Source organism: Trachurus japonicus, chromosome 1 (assembly GCF_045865225.1).
Source record: "Trachurus japonicus isolate A0001 chromosome 1, Traja_1.0".
NCBI lineage: Eukaryota > Metazoa > Chordata > Actinopteri > Carangiformes > Carangidae > Trachurus > Trachurus japonicus.
Genome location: NC_140907.1, coordinates 28,126,362 through 28,151,872, shown reverse-complemented (window position 1 = coordinate 28,151,872; position 25,511 = coordinate 28,126,362). Strand labels below are relative to the sequence as shown.

The 25,511-nt window shown below is 43.6% G+C and overlaps 1 protein-coding gene across 1 annotated transcript in view; it reads right to left on the bottom strand.

Moving 5' to 3' along the window:
- Positions 1-20,033, bottom strand: part of myo15ab (myosin XVAb) — a 55,472-nt gene extending 35,439 nt beyond the window's left edge. Inside the window, exons 1-22 of the mRNA XM_085783757.1 lie at positions 19,928-20,033; positions 19,518-19,835; positions 18,866-19,063; positions 18,465-18,697; positions 17,213-17,609; positions 16,839-16,921; positions 16,387-16,450; positions 16,154-16,263; positions 14,506-14,580; positions 14,174-14,264; positions 13,843-13,946; positions 12,574-12,637; positions 11,842-11,955; positions 5,658-5,819; positions 5,386-5,499; positions 4,618-4,676; positions 4,153-4,276; positions 3,916-4,011; positions 2,880-3,011; positions 2,119-2,244; positions 1,083-1,160; positions 672-823 (exon numbers count right to left, since the gene is read on the bottom strand). Of these exons, the coding sequence (XP_085639883.1) occupies positions 672-823; positions 1,083-1,160; positions 2,119-2,244; positions 2,880-3,011; positions 3,916-4,011; positions 4,153-4,276; positions 4,618-4,676; positions 5,386-5,499; positions 5,658-5,819; positions 11,842-11,955; positions 12,574-12,637; positions 13,843-13,946; positions 14,174-14,264; positions 14,506-14,580; positions 16,154-16,263; positions 16,387-16,450; positions 16,839-16,921; positions 17,213-17,609; positions 18,465-18,697; positions 18,866-19,063; positions 19,518-19,835; positions 19,928-20,023 (2,990 nt within the window). The 5' untranslated portion in view covers positions 20,024-20,033. The remainder of the gene's footprint in view (positions 1-671; positions 824-1,082; positions 1,161-2,118; positions 2,245-2,879; positions 3,012-3,915; positions 4,012-4,152; positions 4,277-4,617; positions 4,677-5,385; positions 5,500-5,657; positions 5,820-11,841; positions 11,956-12,573; positions 12,638-13,842; positions 13,947-14,173; positions 14,265-14,505; positions 14,581-16,153; positions 16,264-16,386; positions 16,451-16,838; positions 16,922-17,212; positions 17,610-18,464; positions 18,698-18,865; positions 19,064-19,517; positions 19,836-19,927) is intronic.
- Between the last annotated feature and the right edge of the window lie 5,478 nt (positions 20,034-25,511).

The following is a 25,511-nucleotide window of genomic DNA, read 5'->3' as shown; positions in this document are numbered from 1 at the left end:
GGCTCAGTGTATTTGTCCTGCGCAAGGAAGTCAACTTTCAGAGTAAAAAAAACACCTCTCTGAGTTGGAAACCAGAACTGCATGGTGTGTTTTTTTTATAATTCAAAAACACAGACGGATTTTATTACAGACGTAAATATTTCCACAGACTTCTCTGTTTTTTTTATGTGTGATCGAGCTCAAACTAAATAGATGAAATTCATCCTCCTCGCAAGAGAAATGGCTCCAGGAAACAGTGACTCTCTAGACCCTGATGACGTTGTCAGAGCTGAGTCCTAATCTCTTTAGCCTAATGGCTCTCCAAGGCAAAACAAATTGATCCGATGTCGTCGACTAATTCAGGAACAAGCCCCATAATATGATAAGTGTCATTGATTTGGGCTGTGAGAGACACTGTCGCTCTTCAGTGATCATCACATTCACAGTGATTGACAGGTTCAAAGTCACATATAGTATATACTGTATATATATGACTTACATGCCCGTCTCCTCAGGAGTAACGTATACAGTTGCACGGTGCATTAATTCTACACTTTGAATTGCAAATGAGACGGAGGGGTGCAATTATATACTATTATACTATCAGTGGAGTCCTGTCAAACACAACGTGATGCGATTATAATAAAGGTGTGTGTCGTGAAGATGAGGTGAAAGTAATTCACTGATCAGACCTCTCCATCTTCTCCAGCAGCTCCTGCAGGCTGCTCTGAAACTTTGCGCTGACCGTGTTGGCCTGGTAACGACGCGCTGCGCTGCTGCGTCGCACGTTCGAGTGCTGCTGAGACGCAGACTCCGAGTGTTTCAAGAAGAGGCTGGACACCATCTGCACACACACACACATACAGTACACACATATACACATGTTGAGTAGTTTGCAAAAGGCCATGTGACCTCACTCAAACCTCTAGCTACTGAATAAGCATAAACCACAACAACACACACAACAGAAGCTGCAGAGGACAGATGATGAGTAACAACATTTAAATGTGAACGAAAATGATTCACTTTCAATAAAATGGCAGAGAATAAATAATAAAGTGGGAATGTAACAAAGAAAATTAGATTATGTTTGCACATCTCACTTTGTTCTTGCTCTGGATGAAGAGATCTAAAACCTCCTGTCGGACCGTGTCAAAGTTCTTGTCCAGGAATTTGTTCACCTGCACCACAAATCATCATAGTCAAGAGTTAGAGCACAAAATTGAAAACGATAATGAATTTTAAACAGAGGACAAAGATATGTTTAACAATCATGTGGACATTAATCCAGGGATAGTGAAATGTAATGAGTTTTATCTTGAAAACAAAGATAAATTTGAGGAAACACAAGGAATGAAATGCGATTTATCCAGCAAGAATCAATCTGAATCAAATGCAGAAATATCTGAGGTGGATTGGTTTCCAGAGCCCGGGGGCTATTTGCATAAAATGACACAAATTCAAGTTAATGGAGGACGTCTAGTTGGTTTTGTTCATCATTATTATCAAACCAAACACACCAAAAAAACATAATCGACCTCTTCACGTTTGTTGTTTTATGTCTTTTCCAGCAGTGTCAGAGATTGTGTGGGAACAAGAGCTCATCACTCCTACATTTTCAGGGTGAGTGAAAATATTAGAATATTTTGGGAGAATATATTTTTAGCCTTAATCGACATTTGAGGTTACGAGGCCCATGTGGAAGACGAGGCGTTTGATAAAAGAATAAGTATTGAAAGGCTGTAGGTTGGCTGCAAAGAAGGAATAAATTAAATACAGGATGTGGGAATGGAAAAGAAAGAAAGAAAGAAAGAAAGAAAGAAAGGCATAGTGTATTTTGCATGAAAAGAAAAATAAAAGACAACTTTAGGGTAGGTAGAAAGAAAGAAAGAAAGAAAGAAAGAAAGAAAGAAAGAAAGAAAGAAAGAAAGAAAGAAAGAAAGAAAGAAAGAAAGAAAGAAAGGCATAGTGTATTTTGCATGAAAAAAAACACAACTTTAGGGTAGAAAGAAAGAACAAAACTGTATATTTTGCATGAAAAGAATGAGAAAAAAGAAATTTAAAGTAGAAGAAAGAAAGAAAGAAAGAAAGAAAGAAAGAAAGAAAGAAAGAAAGAAAGAAAGAAAGAAAGAGCTGTACCTGATAAGTGACCTTCCCAGCGTAGTGTTTGACTGTGAACTCTGGCAGCGGCATCTTTGGCCTGGCATACAGCGGGTTGTTTCCATGGTGATAGTGGCACTTCTGAAGGAAGGTGTGGTCTGTTGCCTGGCGATACGATTGGAGACGGTTTAACGGCTGCTGTACGGCAGCAGCACAGACACATGTTGCTGCTGTGTTGCTCAGCAGATTGCTTCAGTCAGTTCCTGGTGCGACACCGTGTTCATATTTCACTCGGAGCGCCGAGACGCTCTGTAATACGTTTATCTCAATATGAGCTCAGTCGGCTCCTTGCATTAGTAGCTGCAGGAATAATGAAAGCAGCAGGTAGGCAATTAAATGAGCATGTGGGAAAGTTGTGTATTGATCGGAGCAGGCAAAACGCTCCAGTCTCCTGCTTTATGAGAAATCCAATATATGAGATGTTTTTTTTTTTCTTTTTTTCTCCAAGTCAATTTCTTTTGAAAAGTGAGGTATGAATTATTAGAGTCATGAATTAGTGTCGGCTGTTGGCTTTTTTTTTCTTTCTCAACAATAAATAATGAAAGACTTGAAAAGTTTCTGGCCAACTTCAGTTTAAGCGCACACGCGCTCGCCACGGTCTGTCTCGGCTGATTGGATCTATGTGCATTTAGAACAGTTTTTAATTCAGTAATAATTCATGGCCCCTTTGCTTCAAATAGGGAACTTTTAATACATTTCCACAGATTTGGAAATGAGGAAATGTTAGAAGAGGCATGTACCTGAGGGAAGCCGCATTGGTCGTCCAGTATGCGCAGTATCCCATGAGGCTTAGCGGCGATGAGGTCGAGGCAGGCCTGGTTGTGGCTGAAAGGCTGCTGCTGCCACTCGATCTGCTCCCGCATGTACTCCTCCTACACAGGCAGCACAAAGGTTCCATCAGGTGGTGGGTGTGTGTGCATCAAACATCGAACAGCCCCACTGTTGGTTGTTGAGTCAGGTTACAAACAAAGTGTTGATCTTTGAAACATTTTTTCTTAAAGATCTTGATTGGAAAAAAACAAACTTATTGTCTTACACTCAAGTTAAAGTCTCTACAGGTTCACATTGGCACCAGAAATACATGTACACACTCACACACTAACAAAAGGGTTCCCAAAGTGGGGTTCGCGAGGCACCGAGAATGGGGTCGTGAGATGATTTCCAGAAATTAAATAACATTCAAAAATTATTATAAATACAGCATTTTAGCTGAAATTGTAAAAAAGATAAAAGTAGTAGTTAAAATTGAAAATAAAACCAGGCTAACAAATTTCCAAATGCTCTGGTGAACAAGTTGTGAGCTGCACATTCACCACGCTATGAGATAATAATGTAACATACAGACAGAGTTGTTTTAGAGGTAAATTCATGCAAAACCGCTGATGCGCATTCCCGTTGGGGGCAGTTTTTCAGCAAGCAGTCTCTGTATTTGCCTCGAAAACAACTCTGTCTGGTAATGTTCTGTTATTATCTCATAGTGCAGTGAATTTGCAGGTCACAACTTTTCCACCAGAGCGTTTTGGAGTTGTTGGATTGTGTATTTGATGAAGGAAACCAAGAAATCCCATCAGCCTCCGTAGCGTAGCTCTGAGCAGCTCGCGGCTCTGCTCTGCCGTTCTAAAAATAGCTTGCACCGACATATAAAAGGTAACGAACCTACTGCTATGACTATAGGGATTATGGCAATGGGCCAATTTGCCCAAAATGTTGAACTACTGTATCTCTTTAAAAACATTAACTATGTGGATGAAAACATGAGCTTGTGGTTCCCCTGACCTGCTCCTCCTGGAAGACGACCCTGTTAAAGTAGAACTGCAAAGTCTCGTTGGCGTAGTTGATGCACAACTGCTCAAAACTGTTCACCTGTAGCTCCTGGAAGGAAAACAGAAGAGACATTGCGAGGATTGACTGGGGGGGTGGGAGGATGTGTTTATGTTCATCTAACATAGGTTCAGCTCAGGCTCATTAACACTGCGACATCATTGACGTCGGCGGCTGCGCTTCAAGTGTGACCTCAAATCCGTAGATGTCCAGTATGGAGATGGAGAGGGCTTCGCTGCGGGGGTAGACCCGTCCGTTGATGCGCTCCGTCAGCCAACTAAACAGCAGCGAGTACAGGATCTTGGCAACAGCATCTCTGTGAAGAAGAACACACAATAAGGTTTCTATGGAAACAGAAAACCCCGTTCCTATGGAAACAGAGGACATCTGAAAAATCCCCCCCACCCCAACTGCACCCCACCCCATCCCACCCCAGCCCTGACGTCCTTTGTCCTCACATGCCTCCTCCAAAGATTGGAAGAGACTATCAAAGATTGTTCACCCTCTGTCTCTTGTTTCCTGGTTCGACTTTAGAGACGTTTAAAGAAAAAAAAAAACTCAAACGCACATTAAAGAGCCTCAAACAAGACTGTGGTTCAGGTTGGTGGGTGAGTACTACTGAATTTAACAGATACTACTACTCAGACTTTTATTCACCTGGCATCCACAGCACTCTCCACCGTGAGCGGAGTGTAGATCTTCTCCCGTCCCGCATCCTGGGGGTCAAACAAACACATCCGCCATCAAACAAACAGCATCTCTAGCCGTTATAATATCTGACTCCTTATATCTTTAAAGGGTATTTCCAGTCGTAATCAATGTTTACCTCAGATATCAGGTCACCTATGATCCGTTCATTTCATACCATCCATACTCCCAACTGCAGCGTGTGGACGTTTATATTCGTTCTTGTTCAAGAAGCTGTCGTTTTTTAAATGTTCGTTAATGGGACTAATTTTAAAATTGTTCTGCGGCCGCAAGTAACGTCCTTTTGACACATCATTTAAATTATAAAAATTCGCTTTACAATTAAATTAAATCAAAATTCGGACTTACCGCGGCTTCCGCATTGTTCCTTTCCGGGTCAGAGAACAAATGCCTCAAAGTCCCTCTACTGTTGTGTTCTCTCTGATTTAATATAATTGTAAAGCGAATTTTAAAATTTAAATGATGGTCAAAAGGACGTTACTTGCGACTACAGAACAATTTAAAAATTAGTCCGGAGCCCATTAACGAACACTGAAAAAACAATAGATTCTTGAACAAAAACGAATATAAACGTCCACACGCTGCAGTTGGGAGTATGGATGGTATGAAATGAACTGATCATAGGTGACCTGATAATCTGAGGTAAACATTGATTATGACTGGAAATGCCCCTTTAACGTGTGGCGGGGGCGGCGGCGGCGGCGGTGTCCTCCTCACTGTCAGTTTGAAGGTGACGGCTTTCTGCAGGCCGTCAGGTGAGACCTGCAGCAGCTCAGCGACGACCCTGATCTCCTGTGCGCTCACCACCGACGCGACCTCCTGACCCTCAGCCTGCAGGGACACACACACACACACACACACAGAGGAGCGCACACACACACATACACATAGGTTCATGATTACCGCCATCGATCAACATCAACATCATTATCATTCAGGCGTGAAACTAAATGCGTTTATGTAGGAGCATGTGTGAGAGAGGGGGAGACCTGGTGTGGCTGGAAGTAGACGTTCCCCAGATGAAGGACAGAGGACAACAATCTGTAGATGCCGTTTTGCTCCTCTGGGGTGAAACACAGGATGTCCATGGCACTCAGCAGACGCCTGAAGTCCTCCATGTCATCCTTCCCCTCTATGGTACAGTCCCCTCCCTACACACACACACACACACACACACACACACAGCTCAAAGTCTTGTTTTTTTTTCAGTCTCCTCCTGCTGCAGTGATGTGAAACTGTACTTGAGGATACAGTGTCTGTTCACCATCATACATTGTTATCACTCCTGACCACACTGTCGGCCACAGAGGGCAGTGAAGCTCTACTTTTCAGCCTGGTGTGAAGCTGTTCTCAAAATAAACACAATTTATAACATCAGATTTGGTATTATATTATATATTATATATGATATTGGTACCAGGAATTAAGAAACCATACCATGCACTAATCAATAACTCATTTGATATGGGGCTGCATGGATTGTAATGGAGTGTTGAGGTGTTAATGATGCTGCAGTGTACAGCAATACTACTGTTCTCCTATTCACCTATAATGTGTTTTTCATGATTTTCTTTTTTATTTGTTTGTTTCTTACGTGTGAGTTAAGGGGTTCGTGATGTTGTGCTGCGTGTGGGGAGGGGCAGTGTTGTGTCTCTGTCTTTGATGGTGTTGTGATACAGCCCTCAGTTTCTCTGCTCTGATGCTGTCTGACCTGTTTTTGACATTTCCTTTTTAATAAAAAAAAAAGTCCAATATAGAGAGATGGCATCAATCTAATAATAATATTAAAAAGAAAACCTCCCAAACCAAACCCACAGACATTAAAGGGATAGTTCAACATTTTGGAAAATTGGCCCATTGCCATAATTTTTATAGTTTTAGGAGTAGGTTTGTTACCTTTAATTGTCGGTGCAAGCTATTTCTAGAACGGCGGAGCAGAGCCCAGCTCAGAGCTAGGCTACGGAGGCTAATGGGATTTCTTGGTTTCCCTCATCAAACTCATCAAATACACAATCCAACAACTCCAAAACACTCTGGTGGACAAGTTGTGACCGGCATATTCACCATGAGATAATAACGGAACGTTATAAGACAGAGTTGTTTTAGTGGTACATGCAGAGACTGCTTGCTGAAAAACTGCTACCGACAGGTGCACGCATCAGCGGTTCTGCATGAACACAAAAACACACACACAAATAATGTTCTGTTATTATCTCATAGCGTGGTGAATGTGCAGGTCACAACTTGTCCACCAGAGCGTTTTGGAGTTGTTGGATTGTGTATTTGATGAGTTTGATGAGGGAAACCAAGAAATCCCATCAGCCTCCGTAGCGTAGCTCTGAGCAGCTCGCGGCTCTGCTCCGCCGTTCTAGAAATAGCTTGCACCGACAATTGAAGTTAATGAACCTACTGCTATGACTATAAGGATTATGGCAATGGGCCAATTTGCCAAAATGTTGAACTATCCCTTTAAAACCTCCTGCATACTGTACATTTTATTTAGTAATGAAAACAATATGGGATATTATTTGATCGAACTGCATCTTCTACTACATTATTTCCCTTATGTGTATGTAGACATTTGTGTGCATGTATGAACTTGATCTTGTAATATAATATATAGTTTTGGTACTTAATTTTTTACAGTACACCCTAAAAAATGCTGGGTTGTTTCTGTAAACACATTGCTGGGTTATTCATGCTAGGTCAAAATTCTGGGTTGTTTTGGGTACTGTAAACACACAGTTGGGTTGTTTTATGCTGGGTAAAGGGTTAATTTCTATCTGAACACCCGGTTGGGTTACTTTGACCCAACTGCTGGGTCATTCTTCATTTTCCCGCTCATCCTTTGTCGAACTTTCTGGATCTTTCTGTGAGCAGTTGGACCAGACACATCAGGATTTTCTGGTAGGTTAATATAAATAATAATTTTCCTATAGTCTTGATCGGTTGTGGTAATAGCATGATGATCTCAATATCATTTCACACTCTTGGATCAAAAGGGGGGGTAATGTTGTTGTTGTTTTCTGGGAAGTTAGGCTAGATTTTCCTAGATGCTTGCCAACGTTAGCCAACTTACAATTCTATAACATTAGCCTTTTTGAATTTTGCAATTTAATATGCAGTAGTCTCCGGGTTTATTGTTCATCTGGCTGTAATGTGCCATTGGACATTTTATATCTTCATATTTGTGTAACAGTAGCTGGCAGCTAGCTGTCGTTAGCAGTAGCTAAGGCTAGCCACAGTTAACGAGCTGACGAGCTCCAGCAGAGCCGTTAAACCCAGGAGTAACGGTTAACTGAGGGTGATCAATCAATGTAAACGTTAACATTACTTTAAGAGGGAGGGACACAACGTTTTAAACCGACTGTACTTTATCAACATTACTGTATTGTTATCATTATTATTTATGTTTTAATCAGTGTTTTTTCTTCTTTCTTTTCTTCTTTTTTTTTTTTTTTTTACCAGAGAGACAAACAGGAGACTCGCAGCCCTCCGTGAAGCCCAGCTGTCTGCCGAACGGCGTTGGAGAAACGGTGAGTTTTCACTTCAAACTGCGTTATTTCCCGTTTTATCGGGTGTTAATCACCGGGGTCTGTGTGTTGTGGAGAAGAGGAGACCTCTGCGGATAATTCGGCTCACGTTAAAAACCCCTCGAGCGTGTGGCTCTGAGGCTATCAGAGAAACAAGCTGAGCAGTGGTTAGCAGCAGCTCGGCTCCAGCCCTGCAGACGGGCCTGTCTGTGTCCGCCAAACAGCGTCAAGTAAACACTGGTTTTTAACACGAAACTGCTTTAGTCGTGCTTTTACTGCTTTTAAGCATCGGGTGTGGGAGAGGGGGATACGGCTACAGATAATTCGGCTCACGGAGGTAAAACATCCTGAACGCCCTGATATCAAATTACGTTAGAGAAACAATCACTGAACTTTTAGTCTTAACAATTTGACTCGGGGAGCGACAATGCGTGCAGCGTAGCTGTGTTGCTGCACAAGCTGTGTAAAAAGCGAGTGGAGTGTGTATTTTCCTTTTACCAGGTATTCCAGTCAAACAACTACTGTTTGAGAAATATCAATTGTTATAGAAACTATTTCATGTTAATTGAACTTGTGCATTTTCTTTTGTCTTTTGTTTAGTTGTTAAAGGTGAGAGGGTGCTGAAGGTCCTGCCAGCTCTGCTTCCTCCATCCATCTACAGGAGAGGAGGACAAGTCTTCAGACCCACTACTGCAAGATCTGTGTGTGTGAGAGAGAACCTGCAAACTGAGCATTGTTACCTATTTGTGTTCATTCAGCCTGTGCACCTGTGCTGGTGTAAAATTTGTTAAACTGCCAATAAATTTAAGTTAACAGTGGCCTATGTGTGTATGGTGTGTGTTTGTATGATTATGGGAAATTACAACAGCAACAATAATGATTATAATATATTTTGTATTAATATTAGATAGTCATATAATAGAATCTGATTATCAATTATTTATAATATTTATTATTAATATTATCAATTAAAAAAGTAAAAGTAGCAGGGCAATGGGGCAGGATATAACCCAGCACATGGGTCATTTTAACCCAGCAATAGAGTTCATTTAACTCACTAGTTGGGTCAAATGAACAACCCAACTTTCTGGGTTAAACGGGGGAACCCAGCACTTGGGTCGAAACAACCCAGCGCATGTTCTGTCCCTATGTTGATCAGCAGTTGGGTTAAGGTTGGGTTATTTTTCAACCCAACAGTTTTTAGTGTGTACAAAGAGAGGAGTCCAAGGTATTGATGTTTTAAAAAAAAGTCCACTAATATAAAGATATTGAACACAATCAGTATTAATATAGTTACTAGTTAATGAATCCGTAATAGCTGAATAACATGAACTGGTCAGTATTTACATGTATATAGGACAATCTTTTTTACGGAGCCATGACACCAGTTTTTCTTCCTCCTCCCTGTGTTTGTCTGTCGTCCCCCTGTGTGTCCTCGCTCTCTCTCTCTTTCATTCAGTAGAAATAAATTCCCTGACTCCTTGTCCACTTTTCTGTCAGATAATTGTTTCAGCCAGTCTGCTGCCTCACATTTGGGCTGCTTGGAAAGCACTCTCAATTTTTGCTTCCCTGCACTAACAATTGTTCCCTTGTGTCCAGGACTCTCTGCCCACCTGCCTCATCAGTATGACTGCCATGCTCCAAACAAGCCAGCTCCATCTTGCCAGTCTCCAGACCGGCACACTCAGCAGCTCGCTCTCATGCTTATTCACTAGCAGCCAAACCATCAGTCCCGTCACAACCCTCCTGTCTGCTCAATTCACTCCCCTGCTAACCGAGACAACCACTTTCATCTCCCCGTCCATTCTCATAACCCCCACTCACCTTTTCAAGTACAATAACCTGACTCAGTGTGCTGCTCAGAGTCTGGACGCAGAATAACAAAACATAAACCTGAAGCTCTACAGACAGTCTAATGAAAGTTTACACCGTGCAAAATATAACGGCCAATCTTCATGAAAAGACTTCTTTCCAATCAGATGGGCTCTTGTAATTTGGATTAACAGTGTTAATACAGCACCATGTTGAGCTAATATATCCCCCGCAAAAGATTTATGCCTTTTTTCCCCCCATTTTTAAAAAGTGAAATTAGTGTTGTTATTTGTATTTTCCTCATTAAGTGGGTGTACAATTGGCTAAGATTTCTGCTTCTTTTTGTAATTTATGCTCCAATTTGGAGACAAGGAAACACAGATGTAAATTTGAAGTGAACATACAGTAAGCATCAATAAATATTTAGTGAATATATAATAATACATCTAATGGGCTGTGAAATAATTCATGGGATAACAGTAAAGAAAAAAGACCAAGAGTGTAAAGTGGAGGTTGCTGTGAATGTCAATGGTGTTTGATCAGAAACTAAAACTCTGCACAAGATTAAGACTCTGGATGAAAAATTTCCAAAGTTATTACATTTCATCCTGAGGGGAACATGAATGCATCAACTGTCACTGCGCTTAAAGGGATAGTTCAACATTTTGGCAAATTGGACCATTGCCATAATCCCTATAGTCTTAGCAGTAGGTTCGTTACCTTTAATTGCCGGTGCAAGCTATTTCTAAAACAGCGGAGCAGAACCGCGAGCTGCTCAGAGCTACGCTACGAAGGCTCATGGGATTTCTTGGTTTCCCTCATCAAACTCATCAAATACACAATCCAACAACTCCAAAACGCTCTGGTGGACAAGTTGTGACCTGCGCAAAACCGCTGATGCCTTCAGGGACCGTTTTTCAGCAAGCAGTCTCTGCATTTACCTTGAAAACAACTCCGTCTCGTAACGTTCTGTTATTATCTCATAGCGTGGTGAATGTGCAGGTCACAACTTGTCCACCAGAGCGTTTTGGAGTTGTTGGATTGTGTATTTGATGAGTTTGATGAGGAAAACCAAGAAATCCCATTAGCCTCCGTAGCGTAGCTCTGAGCAGCTCGCGGCTCTGCTCCGCCGTTCTAAAAATAGCTTGCACCGACAATTAAAGGTAACAAACCTACTGCTAAGATTATAGGGATTATGGCAATGGGCCAATTTGCCAAAAATGTTGAACTATCCCTTTAAATGTTTTTATCTTTTGTAATGTAAAGGGAGGCAATGCAATTAAGAATTTCATTGCATGGTTTTACTATGTATATGACAATAAACATCTTGAATCTAAAAACCAAAACATCAAACTCATGAAGACTCTAGGGGAGAAATCACAGGGTCACCATCAAGAGTAGGATGTATCCTCTGGGGATCAAACATTTTAAGATAATATATCCAATAACTGTTGAGATATCTAAGTGTGGATCAGTCTGACTGAGAGACGATACTGCTTTTTATGTAAAATCCCATTGACTGAAACTAACCATAATCTTTAAAGCCTAAATAGATGACACGTGCACACGCAATATTTATGTAAAGAAACCAGAAACACACACACACATTACACCTAAAACACATAGATCCCAGGCAGCAAAGGTTACCCACTCCAAATTTGGGTTCAGCAACGAGTTTTATGTTTTTGCCATTAATCACTGTGTCGAATAAATGTCACATTATCACAAAATTGACACCTCATTTGTTAATGTGACCGTGAAAATTGATTACAGTGACCACTCCTTATCTGTGCCCTGTGTGTGTGTGTGTGAGTGAGTGTGTGAGTACCTGATTCAGATAGTAGTAAGTCTCCGCTTCCTGCAGATACAGCGAGTGCTTCTCATGAGGAGGAAGACCAGCCAGCATCTCATAGAAGATGTGGTAGTTCCTCTCTGATTTGGCCTGCGGATGACAACACACACACACATTCACACATGCACACACACACACACACAGAATTAGCTGTGTGAAAGCTCTTTGCTTTAAGCCTGTGGTGGTAGATTAACTGGGATGGAAACAGTCCTGTAGCAAAAACAGAGTGATGGATAAATGAACACATGAATGGACGAAGGACTGAGCCAATCCAATCCAATCCACGTTATTTGTATCGCACATTTTAAAAACAACAAGGTTAAGTGCTGCACAACAGATATAAAAACAATAAAATAAAGAAAGTTAAAGTTAAAATACAGTAAATTAATAGCATATAAAAGTAATGAGAAAAACATAAAATCAGATAAAACACTGAGAAATATAAAAATACAATAAAAGACAAACAGAGACCACACAACTCTCATACTGTACTGTATTAAAGCCAGGAAGTAAAAATGAGTTTTTAAACGAGATTTAAAAGTAGTTCCTGATGATGATGTGGAGGCACAGTTGGATAAAGAGCAACATGTCTGACACCTCTCATGCCGTCTGCTCCTACAATCTCCTCTTTCTCACAGTGACTCAGGTGTAAGAGGACTCCACCTGACCTGCCCAGTGTGTGTGTGTGTTGTTGTGTTTTTTTTTCACCTGAAAGACAATGCGAGACTTCTCCAAAAGGTACTGAGACGTTATGGCACCACTGATTACACCCCTGGTAAATGACACACATGCACGCACACACACACACACACACGCACACACACGCATACACACACAGTAAGTCCGAGTTAAGTAACAGGTCATACATGTGTAATGTGCTCGGATCTTCTCCGTCCGTCACAGTTGGAAAAGAGAACCAGCTGTGTTACTGGGATATGTTAATGTAGTCTCTAAGCCCATGGTGAGTGTGTGTGTGTGTGTGTGTGTGTGTGTGTGTGTGTGTGTGTGCGTGTGTGTGCGTGTGTGTGCAGACATGCAAACTGTGCTGTCCGTTGGCTTTGCAAGTGTTTGTGTTTGTGTCAGAGATGTAGCCTACTACATAAACTCTGCACAGATTTTTAAAGCAGCTGTTGTTGTTAAATCTAAACCATGACATACAGTAAATTGACAAACACATTTCCATAGCAACAGAAAGAAAAAAAAAAACTTTGCTCCGGCTAAATGTAAGCTGCTTTCTGAATTCTTCATCTTTACAAATGTTTGATTAGGTTTTAAAGGGATAGTTCAACATATTAGTTATATAGTTCAACATTTTGGCAAATTGGCCCATTGCCATAATCCCTATAGTCTTAGCAGTAGGTTTGTTACCTTTAACTGTCGGTGCAAGCTATTTTTAGAACGGTGGAGCAGAGCCACGAGCTGCTCAGAGCTACGCTACGGAGGCTAATGGGATTTCTTGGTTTCCTTCATCAAACTCATCAAATACACAATCCAACAACTCCAAAACACTCTGGTGGACAAGTTGTGACCTGCACATTCACCACACTGAGATAATAACAGAACGTTACGAGACAGAGTTGTTTTAGAGGCAAATTCATGCAAAACCGCTGATGCGTGTTGCCTTCAGGGGCAGTTTTTCAGTCTCCGCATTTACCTCTAAAACAACTCTGTCTCGTAAAGTTCTGTTATTATCTCATAGTGTGGTGAATGTGCAGGTCACAACTACTGCTATGACTATAGGGATTATGGCAATGGGCCAAATTTCCCAAAATGTTGAACTATCCCTTTAATTGTTGGTCATGCACTGGTGCAACACATACAATGATGTTTTCTTGAGAAAATACATTTAATTATAACACTGTTTGGCCCCAGTTATAACAACTATTACGACATACAGTATCTGACTCTGATGTCATCCAGATTCTCTACGGTCTCCCTGGCAACAGCTGTTTGACGTAACTTGCTTTTGTCACTTACTCCTCCATGTAGATCTGCGTGTATTTGCCAAAGCGTGAGGAGTTGTCATTGCGCACTGTTTTGGCATTCCCAAAAGCCTCCAGAAGGGGCGTGGCCTCCAGGATCTGACCAATCGGACGGAGACAGAGACAGAAACGTTACCGTGGGTTACATTAAAACATGGCTGCCATTTTGTCAGAACATGCAAAAACAAACGAGAGCAGGGACACTTTACCTCTATCTGATGGTGAATGGGAGGGAAGAAGAGAAGGAAGTTAGTTAAATGAGCACATGTATGGAGCGTGTTTGTATTTACACATATATAGATATATAAAATAAACTGTGTATCTACCTGCTGTGAGACATTACGCTTGTGATGTATGGCTGTCAGGTAGCGCAGGATCAGTTTAGTAGCTTCCGTCTTTCCTGATCCGCTCTCTCCGCTGTAATAACAGAAAAAGAGTCAACCGGATTCTTTATTATTCACGTCAAGAGCACAGTGTGGACATAATAAGCATAAAAATAAAAACTCTGAAAATGGGTATAGTCAAAAAAGCATTTCCCTGTTTCAAAGACAGCTTTGAATTTTTAGAGTGCCACTTTAAAGTTAAAATGAGCAGCTCATTCAAGGCCTCGCTCAGCCTCGAGAGTCTAAAGGAAGAATGTAAAACAGCTCTTTCATACCTGATCACAATACACTGGTCCTTTTTGGCATCCATCATGGTGGTATATGAGAGATTAGCAATGGCAAAAAGATGGCTGCAACACAACGGAACATGTTTATTATTAACTTTTTTTAATGAGCAAATGCATTTGAGTGCTCATTGGTCATGGTCTTGAGTGTGTGTAGATGTAAAAGTGGTAGTGAAATCCATAACCAAACTCTCCCTTGGCAACCAACCAACAGCGGTGTAACAGGAGCCTCTCACTAACACCTGAGAGTGCCGGCATTCACACCTCCATTTACCACCGTACTGCAGCTCACAGCACGGCTTACGACACATGTAGACAGATGTAGTACAACAGTATAATCACACACAGGGACACACACAGTAGTCGCCACCAGAGCTTTCAGGAAAAAGCTTCGGAGAGTTAAGTTTAATCTTTTCTGTTCAGTACGTGAAAGCTCATAAATCTAGCAGCAAGGCTGCGCAGGTGTTTAAAATACACAGGGATAGACTATTATAAGTTCGATCTGACATTGAGCTATGCGAGCGAGTGCAGCCGTCCATGAAATGTGAAACTATTCAAAAAGAGCTTCATCTTGCAAAATTGAAGTTCTCTATAAAAAGCACTTTATCTGAATCAGACATTTAGGCCCCGTTCAGTCGTCTGCAGTGATCCAATCACCTGGTCAGCCCCCATTCACACCTACTTTAAAATGTCTTGGTAATGCTATTACTATGATTTAGAAGTATAATTTTATTTAATTTATTCATCATTTAAATAATTCTTCCTACTAATCTGTATGTTATTCATAAACACGGTTTTAAATGTTTAACTCTGGATTAATAAGATCATCTGTGATGTGTATAATGACTGTATTTCATTCTTAAAATATAAATATAACTTTTAATAGAAATAGAAAATATTTTGTTCATGCCCAATGTCTTTGGCTTACATGTGAAGCAAGTCAAGCGCAATAAATTACAAACCAGTTACCAGATGTCAGATGATGATTATTTCTGAAGTGTAAGTAAATGATTCACAAACCATTCAGATGTACATGTATGCTCCACCTGTATACAAATATATAATGATTTAGACATGTACTAATGTTTAGTGAGTGTATTAACAGATGTTTTATCATAGATGAGCCTGTTAAACATTTATACCTGAGTTTATAAATTACATAATAATGAGACTCAGTGTAGGAAGAATGCTTTATAAATAATGAATTCAGTAATTAATAATGCTTAACTAATGCTTAATAGTGTGTAGTTGCCAATGTTTCATTTTTCATCCATTTGAAATAGTAAAAATGTTTTCGGTTAATAATCAAACTGTGTCGGGATTAATTAGGCTGTGGAAGAGAGTGGGACGTCAGTAGAGTGGGCAGTGGTTCTTCATTTGCTTTCACACATTTGTTAAATAATTGTGGATCAGAACGCCTCCGAACGTGGCGGACTGAGTGATCGCACCTCAGGTCTCGTCTCCCCATGTGAGACGAGACCTGAGAGACGTCCTGCGTACAGATGTTTAGACAGACAAACAGGCCAGACTGAAAACATGACCTCATCAGTGGAGGTAAAGTTCAGAGGCTGACAGGTTTGACACATACAAACACACCTGCACATTTACACAAACACACACACACAGTTGTGGGTCTTACGGAGGGTTGTCACTCAGGCCGCGGCCTTCATACTGAAGCACCATGTCCGTGCCGTAAATGTTCAGCAACTTGTAGGGATTGACAGACACCAGGATGCTGCCAATGTAAGTCTGTGTGGGAGAGAAAAAAAACCAAGAAGACAGAGAAAGGACAAGAAGGAGAGTGGATGAATGCATGTTGTTGACATTTGATGATATTAGTTATTGAATTAGCATTTTAGAAACGAGGCGTACGTAGAGGAGTTCCTGGTCGAAGCGCTTCTTCAGGTTCATCAGCACCGTGGTCTCATTCAGCTCACTGAAAATTAAACACACAGAGCACATATTCTCTCACTGGAGCAGGTTTCCCACACTCACTTTGACATCCAAAATTAATTACCCTTCACTGACATTCAAGATCTCCCTCTGTGAGAGCAAAACATCAGAGTAAAGTTTTTTTACTCGCCACCAGGACGTCATGCAATGTTTGTGTGATCGTTTCTTTCAAACTGTTGTTGTTGTTGTTGAAGTATCACAAACAACTAATGCAAGGGTTTCCTCGGGATGCGAAGTGATTTTTTTCCCCCAAAAGTACACGACACAATGAGTCTGCACTGAAACGACCCGTCGCTCTACACTGGAGCAACAACACAATGATCTGTGCGGGTGTGACACGAGGCTGTTTGTTAATACTGGATTGTGCTTACGGCAGCTGTGTCATGTCCTCCATTCCCTCTGCCCAGCGCTTCACCCTGTGGCCCGTTGTGGGCATGCTTAGGATAGAGAAGATCTGGAAAAACACACACACACACACATTAACACAAACAGGCATAATGATATGCAATTAGTAACACTGTCATGCAACATTGTCAAAGCTTTAGGGATTCTGTCATCTCTTGATGCAGAGCTGATGTGAAATATGCAGACACTTGAATATTAAATGTTTTTCAGGCCACACGGCCTCAGTGTTGTTTTGCTTGATGTCAACATTACAGTCCTATCCCAACTTATTCTGTATTTGCTGTAATAAGAAACCATAAACACATCATCCTAAACACATGAATTACACAAACGTAGCTACCTTGTCATACCAGTTTTGACCAGGCGCTCTGTCTCTGCCAGGAGTCCAGTCTGGGTCCTTAAACTGTCCGTCCACAGATCGAGCCATGGGCGAGTATCCCTCCAACACCCCGTCCTCCCTGTACATGGCCCACTTTGACAGATTCTGGACCGTGCCGTGTGGCAAAACTCTCTCGGCGGCCCAAACATCCTCCCCGCCCTCCCCTCCTCCTCCGCGGGTGTTCCTGGCCCAGTGGCCCGAGCGTGGCCCATAGGGAGGAATCACAGCGTAGCGATTATCCTCACCCTGCAGGCCCGTTGGCACCCTGTATGAAGCGTAGCGAAGGTCCTGGTTTTGGATGGCGTCAGACAGGCTGGGGTTGTGGAACCGACGTGTGAGGAGAGAGCCATCCGCCAGCCTGTGGGCCGAGCAGTCATTAGAAAAATGACTTTGAAATTGTTTTGGGTAAAATTTGTGTTTGTGGTATAATTGGCAACTCATATGGCTTTTCTACAAAAACACAGGACCAAGGATCTACACCTGGAGACCAATCAGGGACTAAATTTAGTTCCTGTTAGTTCAAGATCTAAATAAAAGTCCCAGATAAAGCTGAATACTTGATGATGACCCAGGAACTTTGGGTCGGTTTTTCACAGTACTTGTGCACTTAATCATTCATAAAACAATGCATTACCGAACATTTGTTGATGTTTATTAACATTAAAAAACAAAGTCTGTCTTTGTTGCCGCCCTGAGAAATTAATGGTGCGAGAACAGAGGACCGAAAAACAGAAATAAAACTTTACTTGCGGATGGTTTCATGGCAGTTTTAGGGCAAAAATACACAACCATTAAAGTCTCAGTGGATCGTCTACTCTGGAGATAGACACTGATGTTTCCCCATTTCCATTATCTCCTCTGCATGCCTCCTTTTCATTCATTTATTCATCACATCCAATTCAAACATTAGAGTCACTGAACAGGACAATTCTGTGTTATTGTCTCCTTGTGCCAGAAAATTGCGTTTCAATGTAATAGTGCATTTTCTGTCATTGGTCTTTTGTTTTGCCTGTGGTGAAATGCAAACAGGAATGCATTTAGTTTTCCTCGTCCCACAGTTTGGTCAAAGGGGGGTTATATTACATTCTCCATTGGTAAAAAGTTAATGCCTACCCTGCACCTCAAGCTCTTAACAGGTAATTCCGTGCAACACCTGGACACGCCTATCAAGTCATCCTGTGTCCTAGTTTCCATTAATAGTGTAGTTCCCTACCTGAACTGGACACTACGGAGTTCCTCATTCTTCATAGCAGAGGAGAGGTTAGGAGGAGTGGGTTTGGGTACACCTGACAGCGCTGAGTTTGATGACAGGTGAAAGAGATCTGTAGATCGAAGTCCCCGGTTTTGCCTCAGAGCGCCCGCAAGGTTGGGCTTCTGGCCAGGGATAACCAGGGTGCCATCGGGGAGGTGGTATGATGCATTACGAAGGTTCGGATTCGTAAGGGCCTGCAGGTTATTCAAGGATATGGTCACAATTCATACAACTTGGCATCTTATTGATTCAAAATGTTTGACTTTCAAACAAACATGCACTAAGTTAGTAGAAAAAAGAAAGTCATTATAATACACAGGTAGTGCAGCAAAGTTAAAATGATTAATGTAACAAGCACATACTGCAGACAGGTCAGGGGCAACTGGTTTCCGTGGGTCGATGATGATGGTCCCATCAGGCAGGGTGTACGACGCACCCTTTAGATAGGGGTTCTGCAGGGCGGCTGCCAGACTGGGACTCTTTGGTTTCCTTGGGTCGATTATAACGGTCCCATCTGGGAGGGTGTAGGAGGCCCCTTTCAAGGCCGGGTTGCTGAGAGCCTAAATGTTACAGAGGCTGGTTTCAGTTAAGGTACTGTAAGCCTGAAACAGCAAACACACACCGGTGGGAAATGGCACGTGTCAAAAAATGCCACAGTTTAGTATGTTTGATTACAAATTTGGGGAAATTATTTACCTCCGAGATAAAATGTTAAATCTTACATATTTCGATTAGATGAATTAGAAAACAGGTGGTAAAGTCACTGGTTTGAAATATTTGAACTGCTGTATCTTGGAAACTGGAGCCAATTAATTTTCCTGTATCAGTGACCCAGTTCTGATAAAAATTTTGCTGCTTTTGTCTCAGAGGTTTTCGCCTTGTAGACCAGTGTTACTAGTTGCTATTAACAAAGTACAAATAGATATTATCAGTTCTTTACTGAGGTGTAACTACATGGGTCAGGAAGGAGAGGAAATTATAGATAAACACACATTGACTGTATCCATCACTAACCTTAGCCAGATTTGGTGAAATAGGTCTATTAGGGTCTTGAATCCCTTCTGGTAATGATAGGGAGGCATTGAGCAGGGAAGAGCCTTGGAGGACGTTTTGCAGGTTTGGAGAAACAGGTTTCCGAGGATCAATGATGATAGTGCCATCCGGCAGGGTGTATGACGCGCTCTTCAGGTAAGGGTTCTGAAGCGCTGCTGATAAGTTTGGAGACTTTGGTTTCTTGGGGTCAATCACAATGGTACCATCGGGGAGAGAGTAGGAGGCTTCACGCAGAGCTGGGTTATTGAGGGCCATGGCCAGGTTTGGAGAAATGGACTGCTGCGTGGGCAGAGAAAAGCACAAACTTACTTTAGGCAAAGGGAAGAGAAGATATTTCAATAAAAGGTTAAGGAACAAGAGTCATTGGTTACTTGCTGTCTGGGATCTATAATGGTGCCATCAGGGAGAGTATACGAAGCACTCTTGAGATCCTGGTTCTGAAGAGCTCTAGAAAGGTTGGGAGACATGGGCTTCCGGGGGTCCTGTGTAGATGGACAGTAGAAGAGTACTGTAATGACGCATGCAATTTTTTATAGTGGTCTATGTAAGGCAAGGCAAGGCAAGGCAATTTTATTTGTAGACACATATAGTTAGTTATGTTCTTTATACCTACCCTGATTACTGATCCATCAGGCAAGGTGTATGAGGCTCCACGGACTTGTTGGTTTTGCAGGGCATTGCCGAGCAAAGGGGAGGAGCGTGGATCTGCATACGGTGACACCAAGGTACCGTCCGGCAGCCGGTATGATGCCTGCGTCAGTTGTGGGTTCTGCAGAGCTCTTCCCAACATTGGTGAGGAAGGTGGTTGGGGGGCGTATGGAGACCGTCTGAATTGCATAGGTGTCTGATAAGAGGCATGGCGGAGGTTTGGGCTCTGCTGTAACGCTCTGTGAACTTGAGGTCCAGCTGGTGCGTAAGGGTTACGCCGTTGCATCATCGGTGATCTCAAAGTTGAGACATTGTGCAAATCAGCTCTGTTCTGCAGGGCGTCGTGGAGGAGTGGTGCCGGGCCAGGCTCAGAGATATAATCGTACGGGGTAACAATAGTTGGTCCGTAGGGTGAACGGAGCTGTGGGGTCTGATAAGAAGCAACGCCTCTTAGTGCCTGACCGTGTCTCATGGCTCTGGGGAGCATTGGGGTTGCAGGTACTGATGCAGCATATGGGGACTGAGGCCTCTGAAGAGGAGACACGTATGATGCATCCCTGACTGCCTGATTCTGCAGAGCTCCAGACAACACTGGGGAGGAGGGGGGCAGAGGTTGCTCATAAGGTGACATAGGTGACATATAGGATGCATCTCGAATAGCTTGATTCTGCAGCGCTCCTGACAGCATCGGGGAGGAGGGGGCCAGAGGTTGCTCATAAGGTGACATAGGTGACATATAGGATGCATCTCGTATAGCTTGATTCTGCAGCGCTCCTGACAGCATCGGGGAGGAAGGGGGCAGAGGTTGCTCATAAGGTGACATAGGTGAAATATAGGACGCACCTCGAATAGCTTGATTCTGCAGTGCTCCTGACAGCATGGGGGACGAAGGGGCCATAGGCTGCTGATAAGGTGACATCGGTCTCTGCAGTGGGGGAATGTAGGATGCGTCCCGGATCGCCTGGTTTTGCATTGCGCCAGAGAGCGAGGGGGACGATGGAACATACGTTTCTACATATTGAGGAGCCATCTCACTCATGCCGACCACCTGGACTGCCTCTGGGCCAAAGGGTGAAGAGAAAGAAGCCTGACGGATAGCCTGGTTCCGCAAAGCACCAGATAACATGGGAGAAGGGGGTGCAGAAAACTGCAAAGCATTGGGATCAGGAAATGGGCCAGACACATACGACTCTGGTTGATAAGCTGGTGAGTGGACAGCTCGAGGTGGCAGGAGAGGGGAGGCCCGACGGGAGAGTCGAGGAGAGAGGCGTGGGGATGCAGGATGTGGCATGTGCTTCAGAGAGGGCTGCGGGGAAGCAGGGGGCATCCTTCTGATAGACTGCTGAGCCATGAGTGGACGTCCTCGAGCTATGGGGCGAGCTATGGGGCGAGGAGGATATCGCCCAGACTCTCTCCTTCCAATGGGAGCACGGTGGACCATGTGAGGGGAATGGAAAGGGGAAGGGAGTGACGAGTCCACCGTGAGAACAGAGGATGCGTTGCTTCTTATCGAGGAGGGACGAAATGGACGCACATTCTGGGTGGGTGGTGGCACTGGACGCCCTCTGAGACCCATAGGGGAGGGTCTGACAGTTCCTAAAGGAACATTTCCACCCATCCTGGGCCTGACCAAAGGGGTGGGGTCCCGAAGCAGTCGAGTAGAGCGACGAGAGAGTGTAGGAGATGATGGAGCAGGCCGTGGCCCTGCAGGGGATAAACTGCGGTGAGAAGGAGAGGGAGATCTTCTAGTGAGCTGTGGAGAGAGAGGGGGAGATGCACGACCGGGGGAGAGGGGACGTGACGGTGGTCCACGCATCTGTCTCCCTCCGAATGGGCTGCGAACGGGAGTTGGTGACGATGGGGGACTTCGCCTCCTCATGGAGGCACGAGGGGAAGAAGGTGGAGAACGTTGCCTCATCGAGGCTCGAGGTGAGGGTGGAGGACTCCGTCGAATCATAGAAGCTCGTGGAGAGTGAGGCGGTGAGGGTCCTCGGGCCAAAGGAGAAGGAGATCTCTGCGGTTGCATTCTACGACGGGCGAGAGGGGACGCCATGGGGGAGGATGGAGGTGACATCCGCCGTGACATTACAGAAGGGGGTCTTTGGGCACCAACAAACCCACCCCTCATTGACAGCTGTGGGGATGGGCTTCGCTGTGGAAGCAGAGGAGAAGGTACTCGAGATGGATGGCGTTGCAGCTGCGGGGAGGGCATCATGACAGAGCGGCGGGACGGAGTTGGAGAGGGTTGCAGGCGCCGCCCAGCGAGGGGGGACATACCTGCTTGCTTGATAATCATGGCAGTTGGAGTAGGGATCGATGGTGGCCCATAACCCTGCTGCTGTGGCATCATCATGGGATCTGCCATCATCTGCTGCTGGAAAAACACAACAAACATGGAAGACGTTAAGCAAGCAACACATCGAGAGAAAACTGACTAACAATACGAAAATAGTAAAAGGGTCCAGTAAAAATACTCCTATGCAATGTACGTTATGTCAATCTTAAATGTGGAAAATGCAAAAACTAGTGTCTAATTAGTGAAAACTGTAACTGTCCCTAACCCCCTGGGAGGCAGTCGTCCGCTGGATGCCAGTGGTGTTGAGGCGAAAATAAATTAATGTGCTGTGTTCCTCTAACTCTTCATGACAAGCAATGTAATAATAAATCTACAGTAAGAGATGAGTGGTTGGGTGAAAATAGTAAGTTTAACATGAAAAAGAAGAATTTATACTTATTTAGTATTTCATTGTTTCAATACTTCTAATCTAGAAGAATATTCACTCATTGGCTGTTCACAAGCCATAAATAAAGCTACTTAATTATGTCATAGACTTTCTTTTTTTATTCAGCCCAGCTCTTCTATCACTCATTGTGCTCCACTCTATTTTTAGAGTTCAGAACATGAAAGCTGAACAATGTGGTGGAACATTTTCTTAGTTGTTAGAGATGCTTTGGGTCTCCCTCTAGGCTGGGATTACTTAAAAAGAAGTGGGGGTGTGCTCTCAGAACACAGAGGGAATTTCTTCTTCTACATTTTCATGTGTTAATCATATGTTAACTCCACATTACAATAGGGAACAGGCTCCCAGCACAAAAGAACAGGGTTATACAGACTCAGTGACATAACAGAGATAGAATTACCTGTGGTGAAATCATTTGTGGGGGGATCATCTGTTGCTGTGGCAACATCATCTGTTGTGACATCATCTGTTGTGGTAACATCATTTGTTGCTGGGGTGACATAGCCAGTGGTGGCATGATTTGGGGGGACATATCTTGTTCTTGCTGAAACATCATCTGCTGCTGTGGTGACATCATCGGTGATGGCGGCATCATTTGTGGGGGCATACCCTGTTCTTGTTGCATCATCATCATCTGTTGCTGTGGTGACATCATCTGCTGCTGTGGTGACATCATCGGTGATGGTGGCATCATTTGTGGGGGCATACCCTGTTCTTGTTGCATCATCATCATCTGTTGCTGTGGTGACATCATCTGCTGCTGTGGTGACATCATCGGTGATGGCGGCATCATTTGTGGGAGCATACCCTGTTCTTGCTGCATCATCATCATTTGTTCCTGAGGAGACATCATCATTGGTTGTTGCGGTAACATCCCCATTTGTTGCTGTAGTGACATCATGTCGCCAAGTTGACCTGGTGCAAGAGGGATCTGGTCTTCGTACTGGATTTCTGACATGCTTTCGAATTCTGGATCAGGAGGTAAAGTGGGTGCCGGCGGCAGGGGCACATCCAGGCGCTCTTTCCCAAATAGGCGCACTTGAGGTCTGGGAACTCTGAATGTCATGTCCCCTGCCTGAAGTCCACCAGTATCATCCCCATATTGATCCATTTGACCTCCGTATTGGTCCCCATACAGACCTTGCACCTGCTCCATCCCCTGTCCTCCAAAGCCAAATACCTGCTGACCTCCTGGTGGCAATCCAACGGCCTGCTGGGAGCTGTAGTCTTGGTAGGGCATGCCAGCGTCGCTATAGCTAAATTGATAGTCTGGTAGATATCCCTCTTGCATTCCCATAGTTGCTCCATAAGGGTTTTCATAATAACCTTCCTGTCCGCTGTCGTAGTAACCCCCTTGTCCATCATCGTAGTAAATGCCTTGACCATTTTCATCATAATAACCCTGAGCCTGAGGGTCTACGAATCCATCTACCATTCCTTCATACATATGATCCTCCCCCATTTGTGCATAATAGTCCAGACCCTCTTCACCATACATTGCCATTGCCTGTTGTTGCTGGTAACCATAGTAATCAGCTTCCTGGTTGTTATAATAGCCTTGGGTGGAGGAATAGGGGTCATAGTAGTCCCCTATGCCCTCATCGTAAAGACCACCCTCATAATATTCTGCATTTGGATCATAAAGTCCCTCTTCCTCGTAATAACCCAGGTCTTGATAGTCTGCTCCCCCTGCTCTATCGTCATAGTACCCAAACTGCCCCTGACCCCCATATGCTGCATCTGCATAAGCATCGTAACCATTGTCGTACTCTCCGTAACCTTTCTGGCGGGTCGAATGTCGCGGGTTGAATCCGTAGGCCTCCTCCCCATGTTCGTCATAGCCGTCATTATGGTAACCACGAAGGTGACCTCTGGAGCTAGCTTGTCGACTATGCGCCCTACGGCCCCCCCAGCCATTTTGTCCGCGCATTTTGCTATTCAGGAACCTTTTGGTCAACCAGTTAGTTGCCGCTGCAACTCTACCCAGCAACATACTTCTGTTCTTGAAACCTTCAGCAGGCCCATCAGCGTCCTTCTTTCCAAATAAGCCCTTGAAGAACCCGGCCTTCCTCTCAAGTTGTTGTCCCCCTCCGCCCAGACGCAACAGCATGTAGGTCGGCTTCTTACCACCGTTTTCTGCTGCTGCTTTGGCCTCTTTCTCCTTTTTCTTCTTTTTGCTGATCTTAAACCTCATCATGAATCGCGAGGTGTTCTTCAGAATTGATTTCCGCCGTTTCTTCTTGGCAAGTTTGTTCTTTCTCTTCCCCAACCTCAGGAACAAGCGAGATGTGCTCTTCAGCTTCTTCCTGCTGTTCCTGCGTCGCCTGAAACCAGAAAACTTCATGAACATCCTGGACATGTTCTTCAGTCCTCTTCTGGGGATTTCCTTTAACGGAACCGGTGGAGTTTCCTCTTTCTTCTTGCCTTTCTTCTTCTTCGCATCGGCATCATGCTTCCCTCCTTTATGGTGGCGGTCATCTTTAGATTTCTTTTTAGATTTGCCATAATCCTCCTCATCCTCGTCATACTCATCTTCCTCCTCGTCATACTCCTCCTCATCTTCCTC